General features: G+C 34.8%; 1 protein-coding gene across 1 annotated transcript in view; it reads right to left on the bottom strand.

The window, feature by feature from the left end:
• LOC136038968 (uncharacterized) overlaps nucleotides 1–27,121 on the bottom strand; it is a 75,921-nt gene that overhangs the window by 26,067 nt on the left and 22,733 nt on the right. Inside the window, exons 2-3 of the mRNA XM_065722487.1 lie at nucleotides 12,759–12,915; nucleotides 832–1,028 (exon numbers count right to left, since the gene is read on the bottom strand). Of these exons, the coding sequence (XP_065578559.1) occupies nucleotides 832–1,028; nucleotides 12,759–12,915 (354 nt within the window). The remainder of the gene's footprint in view (nucleotides 1–831; nucleotides 1,029–12,758; nucleotides 12,916–27,121) is intronic.

The raw sequence follows: 27,121 nt of genomic DNA, 5'->3' as shown, positions 1-27,121 counted from the left end.
TGCACACTATTCAACATGGTGGTTGAGAATGAAAAGAAAAAGAGTTATGTAGATTTCAGACAGGAGATCATATGATACCATCTAAAAACCAATTACGAAAGAGCGGAACCAAGGCATTCAGGGTTAGAAGGAAGACCAGTTTCTGCGTTATCCTTCAACACCCGAAATCATAGAATAGGACCCTTCCTAATGAAGAAGAAAAGCAGCGACAATACCAAGGTAAAAACTGTATGAAAAACCCTGAACTACAGTGATAAATTTGACGTCACCCTATTCACTGGCTGTTTTGCGTTTTACCTAACTATGTTTTGATTGGTTTGGATTTTGAATTACATTGAATTGAATCTTTTTCATTAAAAACCTATTTTATGAGATCGAGTTTACTTGATATCACAAGAGCCCACTGTCCTATAAATAGGACAGCCCGTATCTTGGAAACCAAAAACAGGAAATATCCACAATTGTATTTTTCGCTTACTTATGTGATAAAAAAAACTGGTAAAAAGGACAAATAGAATCTCCGAAATTTGTCCTCGGACCATGAAGCGTTACGGAAAGATAGAAATACCATTTTTAGTGGATATTTAGCAGATAATTGCGGGCTAAAAATAAAAACAAAAAATCTGAAAAAGGGAAAAAGCAGAAAAAGTGCGTAACTAAGTTCAGGGGGTGATAAAAGCTTTGATTTTTATGTCATTTGCATTTTCAAAACACCTCTGCTATGGCTCTCTCAACTTTAGGATCTTGTTCAGGTTTTAATAAAGATTTATTCTAAGTATTGATCCAATAAATAAATTTTAAAAAAAGAATGAAAATTAACCAAAATTTCACCTGAAGTAAAGTCTGAGCTAAAGCTATATCTGGAGGCATTATCTTTGTCAAGCGATGATCCTGCTCTTGAATTCCAGCTTTTTTCTCGAAAATTTTTCAGCCATTTCCTCTCCCTCTCCAGACCTTCGTCAGAAAAGAAATCATGGTCATTTTCCTCACTCTTTAAGACAAATCCTCTTGAGGATTCTCGGACAAGCCTTAAATTAAAAAGCTAAATACAAACTTGACTATCTAAATATTATCACAGCTACTACTAGCAACATTACTACTGCTCGTGATATTAGCATTACTACCATAAGACTTAAGATATTAAGCTGAAACTTTCAAGGAATATTAGGGAGGATGTTCAACTAAATAATAAACACTATGAGAATACATCTAGTTAAAAGGTCATATTAACAATATCTCAAGAACGGTTTGGAGTGTTAAGTTGAAACATGTTGATTAAGTTGATGCATGTTGTTGATACATGTTTTGATGCATGTTGTTAAGTTGCTAAATGTTGAGGCGGATGTTGAATCAACCAATGGACATTATGTACATGCTACTACAACTACAACCGCCTTTAGTCTACTAATAAAACTATGAGTATTATAACGATAATTTTCAGGAAACATTGTAGGGGCGGTTAAACTAAATCAAACACACTCAATGCATGCAGGTGGTCAAAAGGGCTTGCCATTAATATCTCAGGATGGGCTTGCAGCAAAAATTTCAAACTTTCAGGGAATGTTGCAGAGAATACTGAGCCAGGGTCGGATCCAAAATTTTTTTTGTACTACTACTACTGTAATTAGTACTACTGCTACTAAGGGTAGGGTTACTAAGGTTAAAATCTTAGGGATGTTCGAGGGATATGTTGAATTGACTCAAAACACACTTTGTGCATAAAGGTTGTCATATGGGGATATCGACAATACTCAAGGAACGGCTTGGGATATTACGTTTTTGGGGTATATTGAGGGGGATGCTAAACTAGCCAAAAGGGAATATTGCATGTTACTTCTACTACTAATACTAAATCTTAAAACTATCCTCTATTGTGTTGTAGCTACCGCTGCAACCATTGGCATTTTGAGGAGATTAGTAAGAGCTAAGGGTATGGAATCGATTACTTAGTGAAATAAGAAGGGGGTATTGAACGAATCAAAAAGTCACTATATGCATGTAGCTTATCAAATGGTCGTATCAAAAAGGTCTTACAACCTTTATAGGGTATTAAGTTGGAAATATCGGGGCATGCTTAGGGGAACATTGGACTAGTCAAAAGGCAATGTATGAATACTGCTATTTATACTGCTATTAATACTACTAATACTATGACTAAGACTAATAATACTACTATCATTACTACTTTCAAGACTCCTACTGATAAATCTGCTATTATGACTCCTACTATTGATAGCTTTCAGGGAATGGGGGAGCCGTATTGTAATTAAACCAAATACACTATGTGCAAGCTGGTTGTCAAAATGGTGTATCAGTAATATTTTGGAAACGGCTTAGAGTATTATGTTGAAAGTTTCAGAGCTTTTTTGAGGTGGATATTAAACAAATTCAAAACACATTAGATAAATACGGGTTGAAAGAAAGGTGAATTCGGGATTTTCCAGCATCGCTTCTCAAAACTGTTCAAAAGCTCTCAGGTTGCCAAAACGGCCTGCCCCTCGGGGTGATTGTCCCCTTGGATACGGCTCTGCCTCTGCATTACCCAAGAGATCAAAACAATACCCATTGTTGTTCCTGATATATTGCTTATGCTCTTTTTTGACTAGTTGTATAAAAGAGTGACCTTTGATTCAGTTCAACATCCCCCCTACCAATCCCTGAAAAATACAGCTTAATACCTTTCCTTACTCCTGAACTATTGCAAATAAGCCGTTATGACAACCTGTGTGCATCTAATTCCCTTGAACTAAATAACTTGAGCAATTCTTTAGATATTGCACATATTACAATCATCCCGGACAATCATCCAAGTTTGTAATCATGTTATGACGTGTAAACAAATAAGTGCGACTCGTTTTTTTTCCTTAGTAAAATGTATAAAATAGTATCCATGTTAATGATGTAGTGAGGAAAAGATATCAGTTTACATTCGTGTTTTTGCTGTTGTTTTTTCTCAGGGGGAGGGGTTGCTTTATCTTAATATATTGTTATTTGAGCTATTGAATACTGTATTATGTAGTCTTGTCCAGCTTATAATAAATCTATCTACCTATTCCCTCTTGACAGCCTAGCTGCGAATAGAGCGTTTTGATTTAGTTCAACTTCTCCCCAGAATGCCCTTAAAGATACAACTTATTACCTTTGCCTATTTCCGAGGTATTTCATATAAGCCTTTATAATATATCCCTTTATTAATACACCTCTCCTCCCTGGACATATCTCAGAAACGTGTGAGGCTATTACGCAAAATCTTTTGGGGTGTGTTCAAGGGGTGGTAAACTAATTAAATGATGCTATATGCATCCAGATTGTCAAAGAGGGGCATCTGCAGGTATTGAATTTAAAGTTTTGGGGCTTGTTGAGTAGCATGCCCAGATTATTAAAAGGGCATTTCTGCATTATCTTAAGAATAGCTTAGGGTATAGGGTTGACATTTTCAGGGAACACTGGAGGGGCTATTCAACGAAATCAAAGAAACTATAGGCATCTCTATTTTCAAAACGACGTGTCTGCAATATCGCTGACACAGCTAAGGATACTAACTAGAAAATTTCAGCTATATTGAAATAAATCAAAGAACCATGTGTGCATCCAGGTTGGCAGTAGGGCATACTTGCAACATCTTGTGAAATACTAAAGGTGTTAAATTGAAACTTAGAGAATTATGTAGGGGCGTAGAGCATCATCAAAAGACACCATACCCTTCCAGACTGTTAAAAGAGCATGTCTGCAACATTCCATGAACGGATGAGGTCCTTAAGCTGATATTACGTGGAATCAGCTCCTTTAAAATATCTGGTGTGCAAAAGCACAGGATATCTGGCCCCCAACCCCCCATTACACTTCCTGGCTTAAGGGCCAAGAAACGAAGATCAGCACCGCCGGTAGGGTCTGTAAAGTATAATACCGTGTTCTTTACCTTTACCTTAGAATATCAATGATATTACTGGCTATGATAGAGCAGCACTGCCTAAGATGTTTCTTATATGCCCTTTTAATGGTTGCATGCCTATAGTTCTTTCGTTGAATTGAAACTCCTCCTAAATGTTTCACCTTAATGCTCTTAAGTGTCTGCAGTCACAGCAACCGCAGAAGTAGTATCAAAAGTTTACACATAGTGTCTTCTGGCTAAGTCAAAATCTGTCACAACTTACCCTGAAAGGTCTAACTTAATAATATAAGCCGTTATTCATCCTATTGGCAATCTACATGATCATGGTTCATTTCGATTTAGTTCTGCATCCACCTAAATATTCCTTGAAAGCTTCAGCTTAATACTCTTAGCTTGTGTAGTAGCAATCATTGTAGTAGCAGCAGTGGCATTAGTAGCATTGTGCACATAGCACCTTTTTTCAACATCCCCTTCCATACACGATGCAATTTTTAACTCAACACCATCAACCGGTCTTGAAGAATTGCTGATACATCCTCCAGACAACCTATGTGAGCATAGTGTGGTTAATTTATTTCTATAGAGTTAAGATATTGCCCCAAAATTTTCGCCTTAATACCTTTAGATTTATTACTAGTATTCTTTAGTAGCAGTAGTAGTAGTAGCAACAATACTAACAGTAGAAGGAGTAGTAGTTGTAGGATTAGAAGTATTAGTACTATGATGCAAATATTGTCTTTTGGTTAGTTCAACATCCCCCACAACAAGCTTTGTAAATTTTAATTTCACATATGAAACTGTTCCTAAGATATTGCTGATATGCCCTTTTGACAACCTGCATAAGGATGGAGGGTTGCCATCCGTACACCAGAAATTTTCAAAAATATTCTCTGAATATTTCACCTTCATACCCTTAGGCATAGTCGTAATAGTAGTCACAGTAGTAGTATAAGTACTCAACTTAAAACAATTAACCATTGCTATGATATTATGGATTTGCTCTTTTTCAACCTGTATAGTCGTATACCTTATGAAATTTTCATCTTAATGCCCTTAACCTTGCAAGTAGTTGTGACAGAAGTAGTAATTGGTGCAACAGTTTTAGTAGTAAGTAGAACTAGTAAATATTGCAGTATCAGTAGTATTAGTAGTAACGTACACATATTGCCTTTTAGTCAATTGATCATCACCTTTAAGTATTCTCTGAGAGTTCAGACTTTATAGACAAACCAATCCTTAAGATACGGTATTTTGATAATCCAAATGCACATAGTCTCTTTTGTTAGTTCGAATTGGCCATCAATATCCTCTCAAATTTTACCTTCATAGACTTAGCCTTAATAGAACTATTATAACAGCAGTTTCGGTGGTAGTAAAATTAGTTACAGTGGAAGTGTTGTATTAGCAGTAGTAGTAGCAGTGGTAGCAGTAGCACTATTAGCGGTAGTAGCATGTGCATATTGCCTTTTGGGTAGTCGAAAATCGCTTTCATGATGACCCGCAAGTTTTACCTTGACACGTTAATCCGTTCCAAAAACATTCGTCTGGCTTTTCACACCCTTTTGACGTCCTTTTCACCTTAATACTCTGAAATTTACAAGTTATTGAAATTGAAGTAGTAATTGAGCAGTTTAGCAGCAGTAGTAGCACAAGGAGAAGTAGCAGTAGTAAAAGTATTAGTGGTGAAAAGCATATATTACCCTTTTGTCAATTGATCTTCCCCTTTGAGTATTCTCTGAAAGACTCAACTTAATACCCAACCAATTCTTGAAATATGCCCTTTTGACAATCTACATGCACATAGTGTGTTTTGATTTAGTTCAAATTCCCCCTCAATATTCTGTCAAATGTTCACCTTCATACGCGTAGCCTTAATTGTAATAGTATCATAGTAGTACTGGCAGTAGTAGGAACAATATTAGCAGTAATAGTGTATAATTATTAGTAGAAACACTACTAGCATTAGTATTGGTACTAGTAGTAAACAGTCACATTTTGCCCTTTGGTCGACTGAACATCTCACTCATGATGTTCCTGAAGTTTCCTCTTCGTATGATAAGCTGTTCCAAAAATATTGCTGATACACCCGTATCAGCAATCTGTATATACATGGTATGTTTCGATTTATTTCAAATTTCCCCTCAACGTTTCTTCAGATATTGTTTTCAATATCCTGTGCCTTAGTAGTACTCGCTATAGAAGTATTAGTTTTAGTGATATTATTGGTATTAGTAATGGTGCTTTTGGTAGCAGTCGAAGAAGCAGTAGTTGTAGTAGTAGTAGCGTGCAAATATTGCCTTTTTGGTCAATTGATCATCTCCTTTAATATTTCCTGAAAATTCCAAATTAATATACTCAGTCACTGCTGAGAGACACCCTTTCGACAATCCATATACACATCAAATTTTATGATGTAGTTCAAAGTCCCCTCAAAATTCCCTGAAAGACTCATCTAATGCCCTTCGTATTTTGGGAAAGTTAAAATCAAACATGCATACCTTGTCTCAATGACATATACTACATGTAAACAACGAACAAATTGCACGTCTTGCAGCCCTTGCCCTGTGGCTTCGGGGAGAAGGGGTGACATCCCCAAACACGTAATTACTGAGCTTTTCAACAATTTTGATCCAACTAATGTCTCAAAACTTTGTCTGGATGTTTGCTATGGAATATGATGGGAGGGGGAAGGGGCTTTTCTCTCAAATCACTTATATTCTTAAAACGGATACTATAACTTTCAGTTTAAAATCAAATGAGATCCATCTGAATTTAATACAAACACTCATTCCATAAGAACCTTATATAGCCCTAGGGCATAACTTAAAGCTCTTGCCCCAGGGCTATGGGGGGATGTTTCAACTTTGGATGTGGAAATTCTCTCAAATCACTTTGACCTTAAAAAGGACACTATAAAACTTCTTATTTAAAATCAAATGATATCAATCTAAATTTAATACGGCCACCCATTCCATAAGAACCTTATATAACCCAGGGCATAATTTAAATCGCTTGCCCTAGGGCTCTGGCGGGATGTTTCAACCTTGGAGGCATTGTTATATCTTCTTGGATCCTTTTAAACAAAATTGTCATTGCACAATTTCAATAATATACATTTGGTGAAAAGAGAGGTTGTTGGGGGAGGGATTATATGCCTTATATTATTATTATTATACCTATTATTATACCTTTTATGCCCCCGGGGCATAACTTACAACCCTTACACTAAGAGCTGTAGGGGCGGGACTGTCTTCCTCAAAGACATAATTACCGAACCCTTCGACTACAATGAACAAATTTAGTATCTCCAAATTTTAATTGGAAGTTTTTGGGTAAATGATGAGTGTGGGTGGGGGCTGGTTGCTCCATACTTTTGCCTCAAAAAAGGGAACTAGAACTTCCCATTTTCAACCAAATGGCCGCCGTTTAAAGTTTATACCACCATTCCTTCAATAAATACCTTAAATTCCCCCAAGTTATAACTAACAACATATGCCCCAAGGCTCTGGGGTTTGTTTCAACCCCAAAAGCCTTGTTGTATGATGTTTGGACTATTTTGAATAAAATGGTTATCTAACATTTTCTATTAGATGCATTTCGGGACAATACTACGTCTTCATGGGAGGGGGTAGCTGCCCTTGGATCACTTTGACCTTTAAAGATGGCAATAGAGCTACCAATTACCGATTCAATGAGCCCTTTTTGAAGTTTATATGACCACACCTTCTATAAATATCTATATGCCCCCAGGGCATAACTTACACCCTTGCCCTGAGAGATTTATCATCCTCAAACACATAGTCTCCGCAACTTTCAACCATATTGAACAAAACAGCTATCTTAAAGTTATGATTGGAAGTGTTTTAGGAAATAATGGGTGTGGTGGGGGGGATTTGTCCTCCGATCACTTTCGACTGATAGCAAAGGCACTAGTCTTCTCAATTTCCAGTCGATGGAGCCCTTTTTGAAGTTTCTACGACATCGCTTTCTATAATAGCCTTATATGTCCCCAGGACATAACTTACAACCTTCGCCCTGAGGGCTTTGGGGGGTTGTCATCCTCAAATGCATAATCTCTCGACAACTAAACTACTTTGAACAAAATGGCTATCTCAAAATTTCGATTGGATGTGTTTGGGAAAGGGCTGGTGCAGGAGGGAAGTTAGTTTCCATTCAATTACTTTTGACTATTAAAAAGGATACTAGCCATTTTAATTTCCAATCGAACGAGCCCTTTTTGAAGTTTCTACGACAAAGCTTTCTATAAAAACCATATATGTCCCCAGGGAATAGCTTACAACCCTTGCCCTGAGGGCTGGGGTTGATTTGTAATCCTCAAAGACATAATTCAATTTCAATCAAATGAACCCTTTTTGAAGTTTCTACAGCAATTCCTTTGATACGAAGTGCCTTGGTCTAAGAGTAAATAAGAATAATACATTATTTCAACACCGTTCTTTACTTAGGCAGTGCTATTGCACTGCCTATGAAAAGGATAAAATATCCCAAGGGAACAAATTATCTTGATGAGAATTACACCTTCAAATTCAGCACACCAGAGAACCCTGTAGAGGTTTCAAGCTCTTATCAACAGAAATGTAAAATTTTCCTTCTCAAACAGTTCGTGGTAACGAACTATAGTAAGGAGCAACCCGGCTCAATAGTTAACGAAACTCTAAAAAACTGAATTTTGATACCAATAGATACATCAAAAGAATCGGATTCTTATGCTAATTTTAAATGTATAAGCTTAATTAAATTTAATCTTACTCATCAAAAGTTACGAGCCTGAGAAAATTTGCCTTGTTTCGGAAAATAGGGGAAAACACCCCCCTAAAAGTCATACGATCTTAACGAAAATCAAATCATCGCAAACCAACTGTAGAAGTTTCAAGCTCTTATCTACAAAAATGTGGAACTTGGTATTTTTTGCCAGAAGACCGATCACGGGTGCGTGTTTATTTGTTTGTTTGTTGTTTTTTTTTCCCAGGGGTGATCGTATCGACCAAGTGGTCCTAGAATATCATGATAGGGCTCATTCTAGTGCTCTAGAATGGTGCTCTAAAATGCTTAGTGCTCTAAAAAGTTCTAGTGCTCTTTTTAAGTGACTAAAAAAATGGAGGGCACCTAGGCCCCCTCCCACGCTCATTTTTTCCCAAAGTCAACGGATCAAAATTTTTAGATAGCCATTTTGTTCATCATAGTCGAAAAACATAATAACTATGTCTATGGGGCTGACTTACTCCCCACAGTCCCCAGGGGAGGGGCTGCAAGTTACAAACTTTGACCAGCGTTTACATACAGTAATGATTGTTTGGAAGTGTACAGACCTTTTCAGGATGATTTTTTGGTTGGGGGGAGTTGAGGGGAAGGGGCTAAATGGGAGGATCTTCCCTTGGAGGAGTTTGTCATGGGAGAAGAGAAATTCCATGAAGGGGGCGCAGGATTTTCTAGCATTATTTAAAAAAAACAATGAAAAAAATAAATATGAAAAAGTTTTTTCAACTGAAAGTAAGGACCAGCATTAAAACTTAAAACGAACAGAGATTATTACGCATATGGGGGAGTCCATATCTTCCTAAATAGCTCGCTCTTTACGCTAAAGTATTTTTAGTAATTTCAACTATTTATTCTACAGCCTTTGTGATTCAAGGGTCAATCTTAAAGAATCTGGACAAAATTAAAGCTTTAACATAAAGAGTGAGGTACTAACGAGGGGGAAAACCCCTTCATATACATAATAAAAAAGTACGAATATAGAAGTTCGTTACGTAAGTTAATTTGTAAGTTATGTATATTTTTTACTAATAAATACGTTCATTAAAAATTAAAAATTCTTGTTGCCTTTTTAAGTAACCGAAAAATTGGAGGGGAACTAGGCTTCCTCTCCCACCCTTTTCCTCAAAATCGTCTGATCAAAACTAAGAGAAAGCCATTTAGCAAAAAAAAATTAATACGCAAATTTCGTTTAGTTATTCATTTGCGGAGAGCCAAAATATAAAATGTATTAATTCAAAAACGTTCAGAAATTAAATAAAAAACAATTTTTTTTTAACTGAAAGTAAGGAGCAACATTAAAACTTAAAACGAACGTCCCGCTCTTTACGCTAAAGTTATTTACTGTTTAATAAAGTAGAATTGAGAGAAAGAGTAAAACTTTAGCGTAAAGAGCGGGACATTGAGGGAGGAGCAGCCCCTTTCATACACGGAGTAATTTCTGTTCGTTTTAAGTTTTAGTGTCGCTCCTTATTTTCAGTTTAAAAAAAACTTGTTTTTTTTAATTTAATTTTTTCAAAAAGATCACAGATCCGTGTTTATACTGTCGTTTTTTCTAAAATTATTGTATCGAACCTAGGGTCCTAAAAAATCGAGAGATAACTCATTGAAAAAAAGAAATTGAAATTTTTAGCGCCTTTTTTAAGAAGCGCCGAACATCATTCTGCAGAAAAATGGTTTTTCCGGTTATTTCGTGGCACCAAACTACAATTTCGAGGCAAAAAGGGCAAAGTCCCTACCGACCAAAAATTTTAGAAAGTCAATCAATTTAAATTATTGAGAAATATATATTGAGCTCCCCCGGATTGAGAGGTAGTAATTTCGCTGTGTACTTATTTCTGGAAATTCACTCTGTTTGTAGAAGATCCATAATTAATTCAAGCATTTGTAACCCCCCGAAAACATCCAAGATATCCCCGATATCCCTTAAAGTAAGCTGATTTACTGGATTTTTGACAAATGGATGGAATATTATACATATAATTTCGTAACAGCTATTATGGAGGATGGCCGGTAGTTTACTGCGTAGCTGGGGGCCTGATGCCTCAAAAAGTACGTTTCCATATCCATTTTTTTAATTTTTGCGAAGATTCAGGTAAATATAGAATGGGGTTTGTAGGGGATGGGTGATGAATAAATTATACTTTTAACTCCCTTCATTTCGACTAAAACTTAATATAGATGACGCGGGATGATCCAATCCTAATGAAATATACCTAAGTATGATGAAATATAATACTTTAGAAACAAATTTGGGCTATATATTTGCACACTAGGGGGGGGGTAAAGGATATCGGGTCTGCATGCCTCTTGTGTTATGGACAATTATTTTGTATATTATGAAATAAGAATTGTTTTCTAACGGTTCGAATGCTTTACCCCAACGCTAATCTGAGAGAAACTAATGAAAAAACCGGTTCTATAATGCATCAATGAATGAACAACTTGAGGGATAGGGGCTATATCATGCAAGTACCGTTTTTCCAAGATAAAAGATTAGATTCTTTGCTTACCGGTACAAAAGCTGGAGAGATGCAGGGGTATCTTTAATGTTGTCAGGGGGTTTTCCCAGACGTGCCGAGTCAAGTATTACCAGAAAATTTTCTTATTGACGTTTAATTGGAAATATTGGGTTTTATTTCTATTTTTTATACATAAAACAGTTGTGTACCAGCAGACTATAAGTAAGGTGCGACTGGTGCGTACGGTTTGAAATTTTTGAAATTTTGAAAAAAAATTTGAAAAGTTTGAATTTTTTTATAGAGATGTATGTTAAAAGGAATTGAGTATTATGGCAATTTTAAAAACTTAAAATTCGTCGTTTCAAGTCACTCAGCACAAGTTACAAGCTCGAGAAATCTTATTCCATTAACGAAAAAAGGGGCTAGACTTCGCTACCTATGAATTTTCTTTCATTCGTGCATTGACCTTGGTTTCAAATTAATTCTAGCTAATCTTGTACCACTGAATTTTTTTCATTAATTTGATCGCTTTAGGTATTTGTTGTTACATAAAAGAAATTAAGTGCCAGAGAAATTTTCTATTCCGAGGCTGTCTACAACGCTACCTATGAATATACAGGCACTTATATATACAGTTTATCGTAGGCATTGACGTTATTTGAAAACAACCAGCAAAAAGGAGTTTTTTAAAATAAAGTAAAGGACGACATTCAAAGAGAAATTGAACAAAAATGGTTTTGTATATAAGGTGTAATACCACCTCCTAAACGCCTATTCTTCCCGCTAAAATCTGTAATGATTTTAAAATACTTCTTGCTCCAATTCAACGACCTTTGTACTAATTAGTCGTTTTTAAAGAAGCTAGACAAAGGTCAAATGTTAGGGCAAAGAGTAGAGGTTTTTATGAGGGGGTGTGCCCCCTTATATACGAAGTATTCACTCTTTGTTTTTATGTCGTTCACTAATTTCATTTTTTAAAAAGTTTTTCTCATTTAAACCATCTTGAATCGTCTCAATGATGTTAAATCTATATTACATACAACTAAGCTTTTTTTGAGAATTGTGAAATCAATAAATTTATTTTAAATCTTTATGCGATTTCTCGTGGTCATGATATGATGCTCCTGAACTTCAGTTAAAATCCAGTTGGTAACCACTTTTATACTTTTATAGGGTTTTTTTTTACCAGAAGTTCGATGATCGCAGGCTAAAGCACTATTTAAGAGTAATTGTTTTGCTTTGGGTATTAGGGCCTATTTGAAGTGTAACATTCCAACGGAAATTCTTCATTAACAAAATGAAAGAATCCTGCCCTCCCCCTTAAACACCCACATTTTCCCGGACACTCCATGTCGCACCTGCAATACCCTGAACTACTTTCAATTTTTCCTCTCTAAAGGTGACCTGACAAAAACGGCAATGCTGCATCCGAAGCCCAAAGCCTATGTTAGGCCTATAACTTGTATGTGCTTGTTTGTTTTGTTTTTATTTTTTGTGCTGCATCTGTTTTTTCATTGATGGGCATTAAATACATTTGTTTAATAGAGACGGACGACATATCTGCTCCCTCTTCGCTCTCAGTGCCCCTGAATGTAGAAACCGTCTTCGACTTGCTTAAACTGATTTACCTTTGTTGAATATCATCATTGCCATCAGGACTATCCAAGACCAGGTCAACCGCATAGCCAGACTCAGTTTCAGAATGTGTACGTTCTTTCCGCAGAACTTTACTCAAACGATCAAAAAATAATTGACGTGAGATATCGTTTGAGGTATCCAAAACATCTGAAAACGAGATAGTGGATATAAGACAAAACAACAACGGTAGCAAATAAAGTTACCTACACATTATGTAGTTTACTCTAATAAAAAGAAAGGTAAAGAAAGTAAAGGTAAAGAAAGAAAAAGAAAGGCTTATTGGCATCAGATTTATACATATATATTTATATATATATATATATACATATATATATATATATATATATATATATATATATATATATATATATATATATATATATATATACATATATATATATATATATATATATATATATATATATATATATATATATATATATATATATATATATATATATATTTATATATATATGGGGTCTCTGCTCCGTCATAAGCTCCATTCTCCGTCCCTACTCCTGACAGGGAAATCCTTGCTTGCGTGGCCTAATAGTGGCATCAGGGTGGACCTCTCACTAGTCTTCCTAGCCAAAATTATTATCACCAACACTACAGCAGGGTGACCTTGAGGAGTGACACCCCTCGAGGAAATCATAAACTAATAAGCAACATAGCATTTCCACTGGATTATGATCAATGGACTATTCTCCTGGTTTTTGGCTGTTTTGGTGAGATTTTTTGGCTCAAAATCCTTTTCCTTGCTAAGTTATCTATTACGGGTTGTCTCATCGTAGTAGCATAATATTTGTAGGTATGAATATATAATGAGCTGAAGAGAATAGGCTTGAAAATGTCTGTACAGGATTTCAACTCTTGTTGATAAAGGAGCATCGACAAATGTTGAAAACTATGTTTTCCCCAAGATTGGCCCAGGATTACACAAGGCCTCCATTCAACTGGAAGTCCTTCTTGCAGTCTCGTTTAAAGTGAGCTTAAGTGTTTCGTGTAGACTTGAGAAGATGTGTTAGTCCCCGTCCTGCACTGATTCTGGGACCACTGCTTTTCCTGAGGCCAAAATAATTTCAATAGCTTAAAGAATATGAAAATTGCAATTTGGAATGTTACAACGCTAAAAAAAAAAACTATCGTATCGACATTTGGACTGACGAATTTAGACACTTCTAACTGGACTTGGTAGGAGTTTCAGAAACTCATATCCCAGGGGACAGAAAACATAAGAAATTAGGTGATATAGAATGTATTTACTCAGGCAGGAAGGGTGGTTTGAATAAACATGGTGGGGTATCAGTCATAATAGTATATGACCTTTTATAGTATGTAGAAATATGACTTTTTTATTAGGAGATTTAATGCCCAGATCGGCAGAAATAGAGATAGATGGTATCTCAGCGTAAGTTAATTTTGCTGTTGGAAAAGAAAACAATAATGTCTACAGATTGCTGCAGTTTATAGGTATAAAAATCTAGTTATAACCCATACAGTATTTGGTCATAAAAAAGCCCATAAGTTAATATGACATTCAAATACTGGTGGAACAGCCAACCTTTTTGATTATTTTGCTGTAAACTGAATACCAACAGGATAGGATCGATACAATAAACTAGGTTTTATAGGGCTTCTTTGAAAGGTCCGCGTTCTTGTTTTATCCTCAGTAAGTTGACGGATTTTTGCTGTATTTTCCATTAGGATTAGGATGATTGGTTGGATAGTCAAATTTAGCTAACCAAAAATCCAGTGAAAGTGTAGGATTTTGTGCTGGATTTTTAAAAGAAAAGAAATAATTTGAAAAACTTGTGACTTATAGTTTAATTTTATATTAAAATACTGCAGGAAAGTACTTGAAAATTACCAGTTACATCGTTTTCAAATCTTAGATGATTTTAATGAAAAATCAAAAAAATTTGAAAAGAGAGAAAGAATTTTTGAAAGGAAAAATCCATCAATTTGGCAAAGTAAATAACAGTTATCTATTTATTACTCATACAAAGTGTACTTAATGCCCTATTCTGACTTACACACAAAAACAAATTTTTTACTTCATTAAATACAGATAGCTTGTGTTTAATTTAATATCAGAAAAGCTTACAGTCTATCTTTTTCTCCCTCTTCTTATGTCTGTAGTCTATAGCCAAAAATTCGGTAGGTCTGTGGGTTTCGGGCACTTTGCAATTGGTTCTCAATAACAGTTGGCACTTAAAGACAACTAATAACAAAACTAGCATTAAGGAAGAGCCTTGACGCAATCAAGTGGATAAATTTACAATTTATTTACTACTTGGCCAGGTTAAACATGAAAACACTACTTAATATGGGTTTTAACGTTAATTCCAATTATGCGAATCGGTATGTTTGCCATTATTTGCAGAAGAAGCAGCAAATTCTGGCGAAATAGCTTTCAGAGAGCTCCCACGTAGCTCAGTCATCATTAAATCAACCACCATTATTCGACCACCAAACAGATCAACCACCCTAAAGTCAACTACCACATATCTCCACTACCATAAATTAAACCACCAACCACCAAAACGAACCACCCAGATCTGAACTACCAATTTATTCAACTACCTCAAATTCAACAACCCTATAGTTCAAACACCACACAACTCAACCCAGTAATAAACAGCCATGTAATTCTGATCCGTTTCAATTTTTTGTCTCGTGAAAAAAATTTTAATATATTATCTAAAAAAAGGAGTAGAAAACAAAACATTGGAATTGGTGCCATTATTGAAGAGCGGGACGCAGCTTAAAAAGAGAAAGACTCGACTTTAGAGGGCAAAATGTGATTGGGCAGTTCGTATTTATTTTTCTGCAAGTTTTTCATAAGATCCTTCACAAAAGTAAATATTTTTTTGGTCCAAATTTATTTAATCTTTGACCCGTATACAAGCAGCGGGAGACGCAAAGACACTGCTAGAAAAGGTTGATAAGGTTCCTAAAGTTGAAAATATTCTTCTTGTTGGGGAATTTGAAAAAGTTAATGAAAAATATGTCTTTGCGGATATTTTTAGATCCAAAACTTCTTTTTACCCTTTCATATGCACAGTAACTTTAAAGTACATGTACTTTTCTGTTTTCTTCCTGAGGGTGCTTATGAAGGTGTCTTGGGAGCCATTGAGGAAGTAAACTATTTTTAAGGTTTTCTGATCATGCTGTTGAGCAATCTGTGATACCAACAAACACTGAACAGCAATGTCACTCTTTGGTCTATCAAAGAGCCTCCAAGTACCAGGATGAGCGAAGATGAACCTACCATTAAGGACATTGTAGAAACCCTCCAGTGCATTCGTTGTTTTTACCACATAACTCAATGTGCTTTCAATGTGGTTCCAGAAGACTGGCACAAACCTTGGCAATGGAAACCCCCCGGCCTGGCTATGGAATGCCACGTACAGAGGTATTACTGAAGAAACTTAAGTGAGAATAGTATTTATTTCGTACTTGATCGAGAGGATTGGGTAAATTTATAACAAACCATATAACTGGCTTTCGTATGAAGTGAACATACATTTGATGCCTTTTTTTATGTTCTTTACGAATATAATATTGGCTTTTACTACAAATTCAAATTTAAGCACTTTTTAAGCTCTTAAAAAGGAGGAATTTTCAATTAAAGTACGAGTTATTCGTCGTTTCCGACAAAATAATACTAAGTTTTCTCCGCGCCGTTTTCGACAAAATTAAATATAAAAAAACTAATTTTTTTAGCTGAAAGTAAGGAGCGACATTAAAACTTAAAACGAACAGAAATTACTCCGTATATGAAATGGGTTGTCCTCTCCGCATTCCCTCGCTCTTTACGTTAAAGTTTTTAATTGTTTTAAAAAGTAGAATTGTGGCAAAGAGTCAAACTTTAGCGTAAAGAGCGAGGGATTGCGGAGGGGACAACCCATTTCATATACGGAGTAATTTCTGTTCGTTTTAAGTTTTAATGTCGCTCCTTACTTTCAGCTAAAAAAATTAGTTTTTTTATTTAATTTCTGAACGTTTTTGAATTAATGCATGTTTGGTTTTGGCTCTCCGTACATACATTATTAAAATGAAATTTGTGTATTAATTCTTTTTTTGGCTAAATGGCTTTCTCTTGGTTTTGATCAGACGATTTTGAGAAATAAGGGGTGGAGAAGGAGGCCTAGTTGCCCTCCAATTTTTCGGTTACTTAAAAAGGCAACTAGAGCTTTTAATTTTTAACGAACGTTTTTATTAGTAAAAAATATACGTAACTTAAGAATTAACTTACGTAACAAACTTTCATAATCTTATATTTTTATTATGTATACGAGGGGGTTTGTACCCTCGTTAATATCTCGCTTTTTACACTAAATCGTAAGTTTTGTCCCAATTCTTTAAGAATGACCCCTGAATCAGAAAGGCCGTCGAATAAATAGTTGAAATTACTAAAAATACTTTAGCATAAAGAGCGAGGTATATATCTCCTCCTAAATACCTCGCTCTTTATGCTAAAGTATTTTTAGAATCCTTCATATGCGTATTAATCTCTGTTCGTTTTAAGTTTAAATGCTACTCCTTCCTTTCATTTGAAAAAACGGTTTCATGTTTATTTTTCATTGTTTTCTTATAGTAATGCTAGAAAATCCTGCGCACTTTTCATTGAATTTTTCTTCCCCCATGACAGATTCATCCAAGGAAAGATCCTCCAACATTTCCCCCTCCCCTCAGCCCCACCCCCAAACAAAATAAAATCCCCCTGAAAACGTCTGTAGACTTCCCAATAACCATTACTATATGTAAGCACTGGTGAAAGTTTGTAACTTGCAGCCCCTTCCCCAGGAATTGTGGGGGAGTAAGTCATCCCCAAAGACATAGTTATTATGGTTTTCGACTATGTTGAACAAAATGGCTATCTAAAAATTTTGATCCGTTCACTTTGGGAAAAAATGAGCGTGGGAGGGGGCCTAGATGCCCTCCATTTTTTTTGGTCACTTAAAAAGGACACTAGAAGTTTTCATTTCCGTTAGAATGAGCCCTCTTGCGACATTCTAGGACCACTTGGTCGATACGATGACCCCTGGAAAAAAAAAAATAAATAAATAAACACGCACCCGTGATTTGTCTTCTGGCAAAAAATATAAAATTCCACATTTTGGTAGATAGGAGCTTGAAACTTCTACAGTAGGGTTCTCTAACACGCTGAATCTGATGGTGTCATTTTCCTTAAGATTCTACGACTTTTAGGGGGTGTTTCCCCCTATTTTCTCAAATAATACAAATTTTCTCAGGCTCGTAACTTTTGATGGGTAAGATTAAACTTGATGAAACTGATATATTTAAAATCAGCATTAAAACGCGATTCTTTTGATGTAGCTATTGATATCAAAAACTAATTTTTTAGAGTTTTGGTTACTATTGAGCCGGGTCGCTCCTTACTACAGTTCGTTACCATGAACTGTTTGATAATCCTACATTTTCCCAGACTAAAATTATTTATAATAAGGTTATTTTAGGCTAGGTTAGGTTAAAAAGTACTTAAATCTGAATTTAAGGTAGAAGCGGTTATTATATTCGTAAAAAGCATAAAAATCGAGTGGTATATTCACTTTATACGAAAGCCAGTTATATGATTTGTTATAAATTTACCGAGAGTTGTACTTAAATTAAAATCTAGTTGTGATGAATTAAAATCTACTGTGATGAAAATATTGAGAGTCATCGCTAACTGGAGAAAAAGCCCAGACAGGTTGTCTCAGTGAGAGCCAAAGCTGGCACAATTTTTTTCAGAATCCTATAAAAATGAGGTCATTTCACTTGCTGATAGATAGTCTATCATCCAATCTAGGGCAGAACAAAGGTAGGTAGGTAGACAGGATTCACTGTTTTTGTAACTTAATTCAATATACTTTCAGTGTGGTTCCATAAAAATGGTAAAAGTCTTAGCAATTCAAATCCCCCAGCTTGGCAATGAAATGCCACACATGTAAGTATCATTTAAGCACCTCAAGAAAAAATTGTAATTATCACCTTGAGGGAAACGACCACATAGTATATTAAACAATTTTTCTATATCTTGTAATGGAACTTTTGAGATAGATACTTTTGATGAGGATCCATTAAAAATGGGGTCAGACCTTATTCTTTGAGGTCAAGGGATTGAACTTTTCTTCAATCACTTTTTTTCAGACAAACTGTGAAACAAGCAGGCAACATCCGATGACGTAGAACTTAAAAACTCGACAAAAAAATCATTTATAGTAGCTTTTTCAAAATCTGTCAGAAATCTAGTGTAATTGGCTGTTGGCCCAAGTCTTTAAACTTCTAGACGGGATCTTGAAACCTTTACAATAGGGTTGTCTGATGTACTGAATTTGATGGTTCAATTTTCATTCGAGATCACATGTCTTCTTGGTTGTGGTTTGTCCCTTTACCAAAATCAAGTAAATTTTTTCAGGTTTGTAGTTACTGATAGTTAATTTTTAACTTAGCAAGTTTTATATATATAGAATCATCGTAAAAAGTTGATTGTTGTATATATCATAAGCAGCACAATAGCCTAAGCAAAGAACGATGTTGGCACAACGTATTATTTTTTTTTTGGGGGGGGAGTGTTTTAGATCACGTCACTTGGTATAGAAGGAGTTGTCGCAGAAACTTTGAAAATGGCTCATTTATTTTTAAATATAAAAGACTGGTGCCCTTTTCAATAGTTAAAAGTGATTGGAGGGCAACCAACCCCCTCCACCGAACATCATTTTCCCCAAACACATCCAATCAAAATTTTGAGATAGACATTTGGTTCAACCTAGTAAAAAGTACCAGAAATTATGTCTTTGAGGAATACCACCACCGCCTCAGCCCTCAGGGCTAGGGTTGTAAGTTCCTCCCTGGGGACAAATAAAGTTTTTGTAGAAAGGGTCGTTGAATAAGCTTTGAATAGAGCTCATTAGATTGTTAATCAGGAGTTGTAGTGCCCTGTTAAAGACCCCCCGCCCAAGCCGAAACACACGTATACGTCGTATTTTGCTGTAATACATCCAATTGAGATTTTCAAATAGCCATTCTATTAAAAATAGTCCAAAATCACATAACTAGGCCTTCAAAGTTGAAAGGAACCCCCAGAGCCTATGGGTAAGGGTTGTAAGTTTCACATCTGGGGGAACATTTAAGGTTTCTACGGAAGGTAGGTTATATAAACTTTAGAAGAGTTTCATTTGGTTGAAAATTAGAAGATCTAGTTCCCATTTAAGAGCCAAAAGTGATGGAGGGCAACTAGCCCCCCCCCCAACTATGCTTCATTTGACCAAAGGCACCTAATTGAAACTGTGACATAGATATTTTGTTCGAATAATAGAGAAAAAGGCCTCTAGAGTTGGTATCATCCCTCAGAGCCCTTGAGCGAGGGTTGTAAATTATACCCTGGGGATTATAGGTTTTTATGGCATGGCTGGCCGTATTAATTTCAAATGAGGCTCATTTGATCTTAAATTGGAAGTTATAGTGGCCTTTTAAAGAGTCAAAAGTGAAAAGTTTGAGGGGCGACCAGCCTCCCCCTCCACGCCCATCATTTCCGCGAACACGTCCAGTCAAAATTTTGAGATAGGAATTTTGTTCAGCTTCATTGAAAGATTCAGAAATTATATCTTTGTGGATGACAATCACCTCACAGTCCTCAAGGCAGAGGTTGTAAGTTATGGCCTGGGGGTATATAAGTTTTTATAGAAAGGGTGGTCGCATATACTTCTGAGGGGTCTCATTGGATTGGTAATAGGAAGCTTGAGTGCTCTTTTTAAGAGTCAAAGTGACCGGACAGCTGCTATCCCCCTTCCCCCAAACGTCATGTTTTCCCGAAATGCATCCAATAAAAATTTAGAAATAGCTATTTCATTCAGAATAGTACAAAGATCATATAACAGGGCTTTTGTGGTTACTATAAACCACCAGAGCATAGGGCAATGTTTGCAAGTTACACCCCAGGGCATTTGAGGTTTTTATGGAAAGGATGGTTGTTTAAACCTTAGATGAGGCTCATTTGCTTGAAAATTGGAAGCTCTAGTTCAATTTTAAGTCAAAAGTTATGGAGGACAACTAGTCCCCCCCCCTAACTACCCTCTTTTCATAAAATACATCTGATTGAAATTGTGAAATATCTGTTTTAAAACAAAATAGTCCAAAGAACGTATAATAATGCCTCCAGGTTTGTCAAAACCTCCCCAAAGCCCTGGGGAAAGGGCTGTAAGTTATGCCCTAGGGGCATATAAGGTTTTTATGGAATGAGTTGTCGAATAAACTTCAGATGGGCCTCACTTGATTTGAAGCTTGAAGTTATATTACCCTTTATAAAAGTCAGAACTGATTTGAGAGCAACCAGCCCCCTCCCTACCCTCCACGCTCATCATTTCCAAAAAAACAAATATCCAAACAAAGTTTTTAGACATCTATTATTAAAGCATTTTGAAATTTTCAGTAATTATGTGTTAGAGATGTCAACCACCCTCCCCATAAAGGCCTCAGGGCAAAGGCTGTAGGCTAGACAATTTGATCGCATTTTATATGCCTTTATAAATTAAATGTATATTTAATATATATGAAATGTTACTGAGAAAAGGTATGCATGTTTGACAACTACTTTCCCGAAATATGAAGGGCATTAAGGTAAGTCTTTCAACGAATTGTTGAAGGGAGCGTTGACCAAAATCAAAGCATTGTATGTTTATATGGGTTGCCAAAAGGGCGGAACTCAGGAATGACTGAGTATATTAATTTTGTCATGTCAGTAAATGATGAGTCAGATCATCAACTGATCGAAACTGCAATATTTGCAAGCCACTACTGCTATTAATACCACCACTATCATTAAAACTACTGCTCCTGTGGTGGGTTTTACTAAGGTTAGGGATATTGAAATAAACATCTAAAGAAACGCTGAGGGTAAAGTTGAACTAAGTCAAAGCATTTTATTTGCATATAGATTGCTGATATGCGTGTATCAGGAATATTTTCGGAAAGGCTTTCCGTGTCAAGAGGAAACTCCAGGGGTATCATGAGTGGTATATTCAGTTGACCAGATGGCAAAAAGTACCTGCTACTATTGCTACTATTACTAATAATAATACGCTATTACTGTTACTACTGTTCCTACCACTACTACTTCTACCATGACACGAGTGCAATTAAGGCTAAGTGCATGAAGGTGAAAATTTGAAAAAATATTGAGAGGGAAATTTGAACTAAATCAAAACACACTATGTGTATGCAGATTGTCAAAAGGCCGTATCTCAAGAATGGATTTGGGAATTAAATTTCAGAGAACTTTCAGAGAATACTTAACGTAGATAACTTCGAAGACCACACTGCCTTTCCATGACAAAAGTAATACAGTTCAAAATAGGGATGATACCTTTTTAGTGACAGTGAATAGATATAAAATTATTTAACTGGATATTTCAAACACATATACAGTGTTCATCATCAGCAGTAAAACAGATGATGAACACTGTTTATGTGTTCGAAATATCCAGTTAAATAATTTTATATCTATTCACTGTCACTAAAAAGGTATCATCCCTATTCTGAACTGTTTTACTTTAGAATACTTAAGGGGGAAGTTCGCAAGATGAAAAGATAAAATATGCATGTCACTAATAATACTACTACCATTGCTACTTTTACTAATATACTCCAACTACAACTTTAATTGCAACAACTTGTAGAGTATAGAGTATTAACATGAAAACAGCGTCAAAAGGAGGTCAAAAGCGCGCATTAGCAGAATTTTTGGAACGGCTTACCGTGCCAGGTGAAACTTCCAAGGTATCATGATATGGATGTTCAACATATGAAAAGGCAAGACGTACATTCTATTACCGCTGTTAGTACTAATACTACTACAGTAACTAGTTCTAATAATACAACACTATTCCTCCGACTACTTCAACTACTACCACTGCAACTACTGTTGTATTAAGACTTAAGTCTATGAAGGTAAAATTTGAAAGAATACTCATGTCAAATTTGAAGTAACTATGTGCATTTAAATTATCAAAAGGTGTATCTTAAAAATTTATTTATGTATTAATTTTAAAATTGTGCGTCGAAGGGAATGTAAGAAAAAAACCAAAAGTGATGTGTGCATACCGCTACTAATATCACTACTGCTGCTACAACTATTACTACTACACAAGCTAAGAGTATTAAGATGAAGCTTTCAATGAATAATTAGGCACATATTGAACTAAATCAAAACAAACTATGATGATGGAGACTATCAAAAGACTGACAAAACAATATCAAGGTAAGGGATTATATTATCTTATATTATTAATATTATGTTATACGTTTAGCCATAGACAGAGACATTTTTTATTTTTATCCAAAGCGTATAAATTAAACAAAGAATTTACCATTAACGGCCACTCTTAAGACAGAAGAGTCCTGACTGTGGCCGCAATTCTAACCACCATGATCTGCTAAATCATTTCCTCAAATGATTTTGAAGAAAAAAATCCTTGTGGGGGGGGGGGGGGGGTAAAAAAACAAAATAATTAATATTAAGTACTAAATAAATAAATACTCTTTCCTCTTATCACACTTCTCTCCTTTTTAAAAAATGGAATTTAACCATTCTCTGGAATGATGTCAGACTTACTGCCGCTCTGACCAATTCTGGAAGGTCATTCCAGACGCTGACACCTATGTTCCTGAGAACAAATCCTGCTCTTGTTGTATTTCTTCTCTCGTGAGTCAAATCCTCCGAATTTCGGGTAAAATAAGGGTGATAAAACGAGTTAGTTTTAAAAAAATCATGAAAGTACTCAGGGCTTACCTTATTTACACTTTGAAAAACAAAAATCACTAGCTGGTAATCGCGTAGCTCACCTATGTTCAAAATATCGTTCTTTTTAAAACACTCCGCAGTATTCTGACAGTTTTGAAATTCTCCTATCAGACGCAGTGCTTTGTTTTGTATTATTTGAGTTCTTTTATAATTCATCACGAAATTGCTTGCCCAAACAGAACAACCGTACGTGATGTAAGGGTGCACAATAGCACTGTATAACAATTTGACAACTGCTAATAATATTTATTATAATGTTATATATTATATAATAATATTGTATAAAAAAATAATGATATTATACAATATTATATTATATTATTATAATTTTTTTGTTATATTAGCTTATATTATTAAGTTACACCTTTCAGGGTAAGTTTTGGCGTATTTTGAACTAGCCAAAAGACACTATGTATATACTTTCAATACTACTTCTACGGCTACTATAATTTATGACAATAAGGCCAATCAGTTGAAAGTTGTAGAGGATGCTTAGGGTGAGTTTTAAAGAAACGAAAAATTATATGTATAACTATTAAGAGGGCATATAAAAAATATCATAGGCAGTGCTGCTCTATCATATCTAGTAATACAAGTAGTATACAATATTTTACAGAAGCTAACTTGATTAGCAATCAAAAGTTCTAGTGTCCATTTTAAGAGTCAAAAGCTATTGGATGGCAATCAGCCTTCGAATTCTTTTTCCCTGAAAAAGACTATGTAAATATGAAACGAGTAGAAATTAATTTTTAAAAAAAAATCAAAAAATAAGTTTTTCAAAGAAAGTAAAGAGCTCCTTAAATCAAAAATGGGCGAAAATGGAACCAAATAATCTACCAAACTTAAAACTACTACAGTCATCATCAATAAATTGATGAAAAGCAAAACGAAAAGAAATTACAATAAATAACAGAGGTCAAACCGAAAACGAGCAGAAATTCACATGATTAGGGCTCACAACACATATGCTTTCTCAAAGCCAGAACATAATTTACACTTAACTGAATTTTATATGTTTTCCTTTTTTAACTTAAATAAATCAAAATTATGAAAATTCTAAATAATGAATATGAGCATATGCATATTAAACTGACAATGCACATTCATTTGTATCTTTTTTAGTTGGCTTTGAGAAGGAATAGGGGTTGTGAGCCCTAATCATGTTAATTTTTGCTCATTTCATAATTCACTCTGTCATTTATTATAATTTCTGTTCATTTTGGGTTTCATTTACTTATTGAGGCTGATTTGTTGTGTTTCAACACTTTGTAGATTATTTCATTCTATTTTTACCCATTTTTGGTTTAATGGGGCTCTTCACTTTTCTTTCAAAAACTTATTCTGCGGACAAACTAGTTTTTAATTAATTCTTATAAATTTTTTTTAGAGTTTTGGTTGATAGTTTATAAGGTATCTTCTTATTAAAAAAATTCGTTACTACGAAACACTTGACATATAGTCAATGACCTATGTATAGAAACTTGATTATTTCATGGGGAACAGTGGAGTAGCCTGCTTGAGGCGACCAAAAGTGTTCATAGGCCAAAATATAAACTTTCCAACCGAGTTACTTCCGGTAAATTAGATGAACTATCATACAAATGTGGGGTGTATTTTTAGAGTATTTAGTTTACCAATTCTTTCTTCTTTTTTAAATGAAGTATTCAAATAAATCTACTTGAAATAAAATAAAAAACTAGCTTCACTTCACTGTTAAAATCACATTTTGAATATGATATGCATGTATTTTGTATAAGATAGCACATAATAACATAATCTTCAGATGCCAAAATAACAGCTAAAGTTTTACTAGCTCATCCATTCCTTTTTCCTATTTTTATTCAAAAATCACTTTAATTCTAATCATGCAAATAAAACTTATCGTTCTCGTTAATAATATATATTCTAATAGAGTATTGGCTACATGTATTATACATTGCTTGGTGTATAATAATGTACTTTCAAAATGGCAAAATAATAGTTAAAAATTTGGCTACTTTATGAATTCCTTTTTTGAATCTAAAATTCGAATAAAATTGCCAGACTGATTTATTGTTTGAGCTACACACCCTCTCACATAAAAAAACAGATCTCCAAACAAGGCTCTTGAGTATTCTGCTAACTTTCGAAAAGGCTTGTAATATATTCTATAGTTTGTTGCATATTTTAAGAATTGACCTTTACAAAGAAAAAAATATGATGTTTTTCTTGCTTTTCTTATTCGATCATATCTTTGCTCAAAAGATGTGAAGCAATAATTGACAAAATGAAAAAAGTGATTTTACCAGTTGTTTTTGCGTCTAAGATAAGTTTAAGGTTTGTATCGAATTAATACAAAAAAAACAAGTTGAATAAACATGCGTAGATTATTGTTCTTTTGATTTCGTAATACATTTCTAAGAGGCCACTTAGAACAAACTGAATCATTTGTTTCAATATCTGTTCATTTCTGAAGACTAGCACTTGGCTGGAAACACATCAACCGCCCAAAAAAAAAAAAATAAATAAAAAAAAACACAAAACATTATGTTCCCTTGGGAGCAAAAACCGATTAACCTGCGCAAAAGAAATATTAATTTATAAGTTTTTGAGTCAAAGATCATTACCTTAATAACTTTAAACTATAACTAATAAACTCAAGTTATTAGTTGATTATAACTAACCAACTAATAAATAATAACTAATAAACTCAAGTAAGCATAGTCTTTAATAAAGTGCTATATATTCAATGGTATTGGAAAATATCAGGAGTAAGTTTCCTTTAGCTAATCTCTTAAACATATCTTGAGCAATTGACGAAATAATAATTTTTGTTTTTCAATTTCAGTATTCATTTCCATAAAAAGAGCTTTGTTTTATTTCGTTTTGCTTGTTGTTTTTTTTTAATTGAACCTTAAACGTTACAGACAGATCTTTGTTTACCTTGCCCGTTGAAACTAAAGAGGTCAGTATGATTTTCTATAAGGACATTATGTATAGCTTTTTGTTATTAAAGTGTTCTAGTGTTATCGATAAGTCCCTTTTTATCGATAAGTCCCTTTATATCGATAAGTACCTTTTTTCCAATGTGAAATTTTTAGGTTTCCCTTACTAAGGGGATGAGAGGGAATATACAAGAGGGAAATTTTTAAAACTTCTTTTAAGCATGTCCGACCATAGAGATTACTCCAGGAATAACACCATAAGTGCAGATTACACAGGCGTTGCAAAGATATATTTATTCGAGGCCGAAATTTTGAACTAAGCCATTAAACACCTCTCTGCGATCTTGTGGTAACCCAAAAATCTGTTGCAGCCCAAAAAGCTGTGGTAGTCCAAAAACTTAAAAATCTAGTCCTAGTAGAACAAAATTCCAACCTAACTAACTATCTAGTGCTCATAATTTGGCCAAAGATATATAAGCTTCAGGACACTCAAAAGAACAAACTGAATGGTTCTATGATTAGAGGAAGCTATGAGAGATGTATGGAAAAGGAAAGACATCTAGAAATGAGTGACGTTATAACAATTTTATGACACTACAGATACATAGATACATAAACT

The sequence above is a fragment of the Artemia franciscana genome, chromosome 18 (assembly GCF_032884065.1).
Source record: "Artemia franciscana chromosome 18, ASM3288406v1, whole genome shotgun sequence".
NCBI lineage: Eukaryota > Metazoa > Arthropoda > Branchiopoda > Anostraca > Artemiidae > Artemia > Artemia franciscana.
The sequence above is the reverse complement of the archived record's forward strand: the minus strand, read 5'-3'. Positions and strand labels throughout refer to the sequence as shown.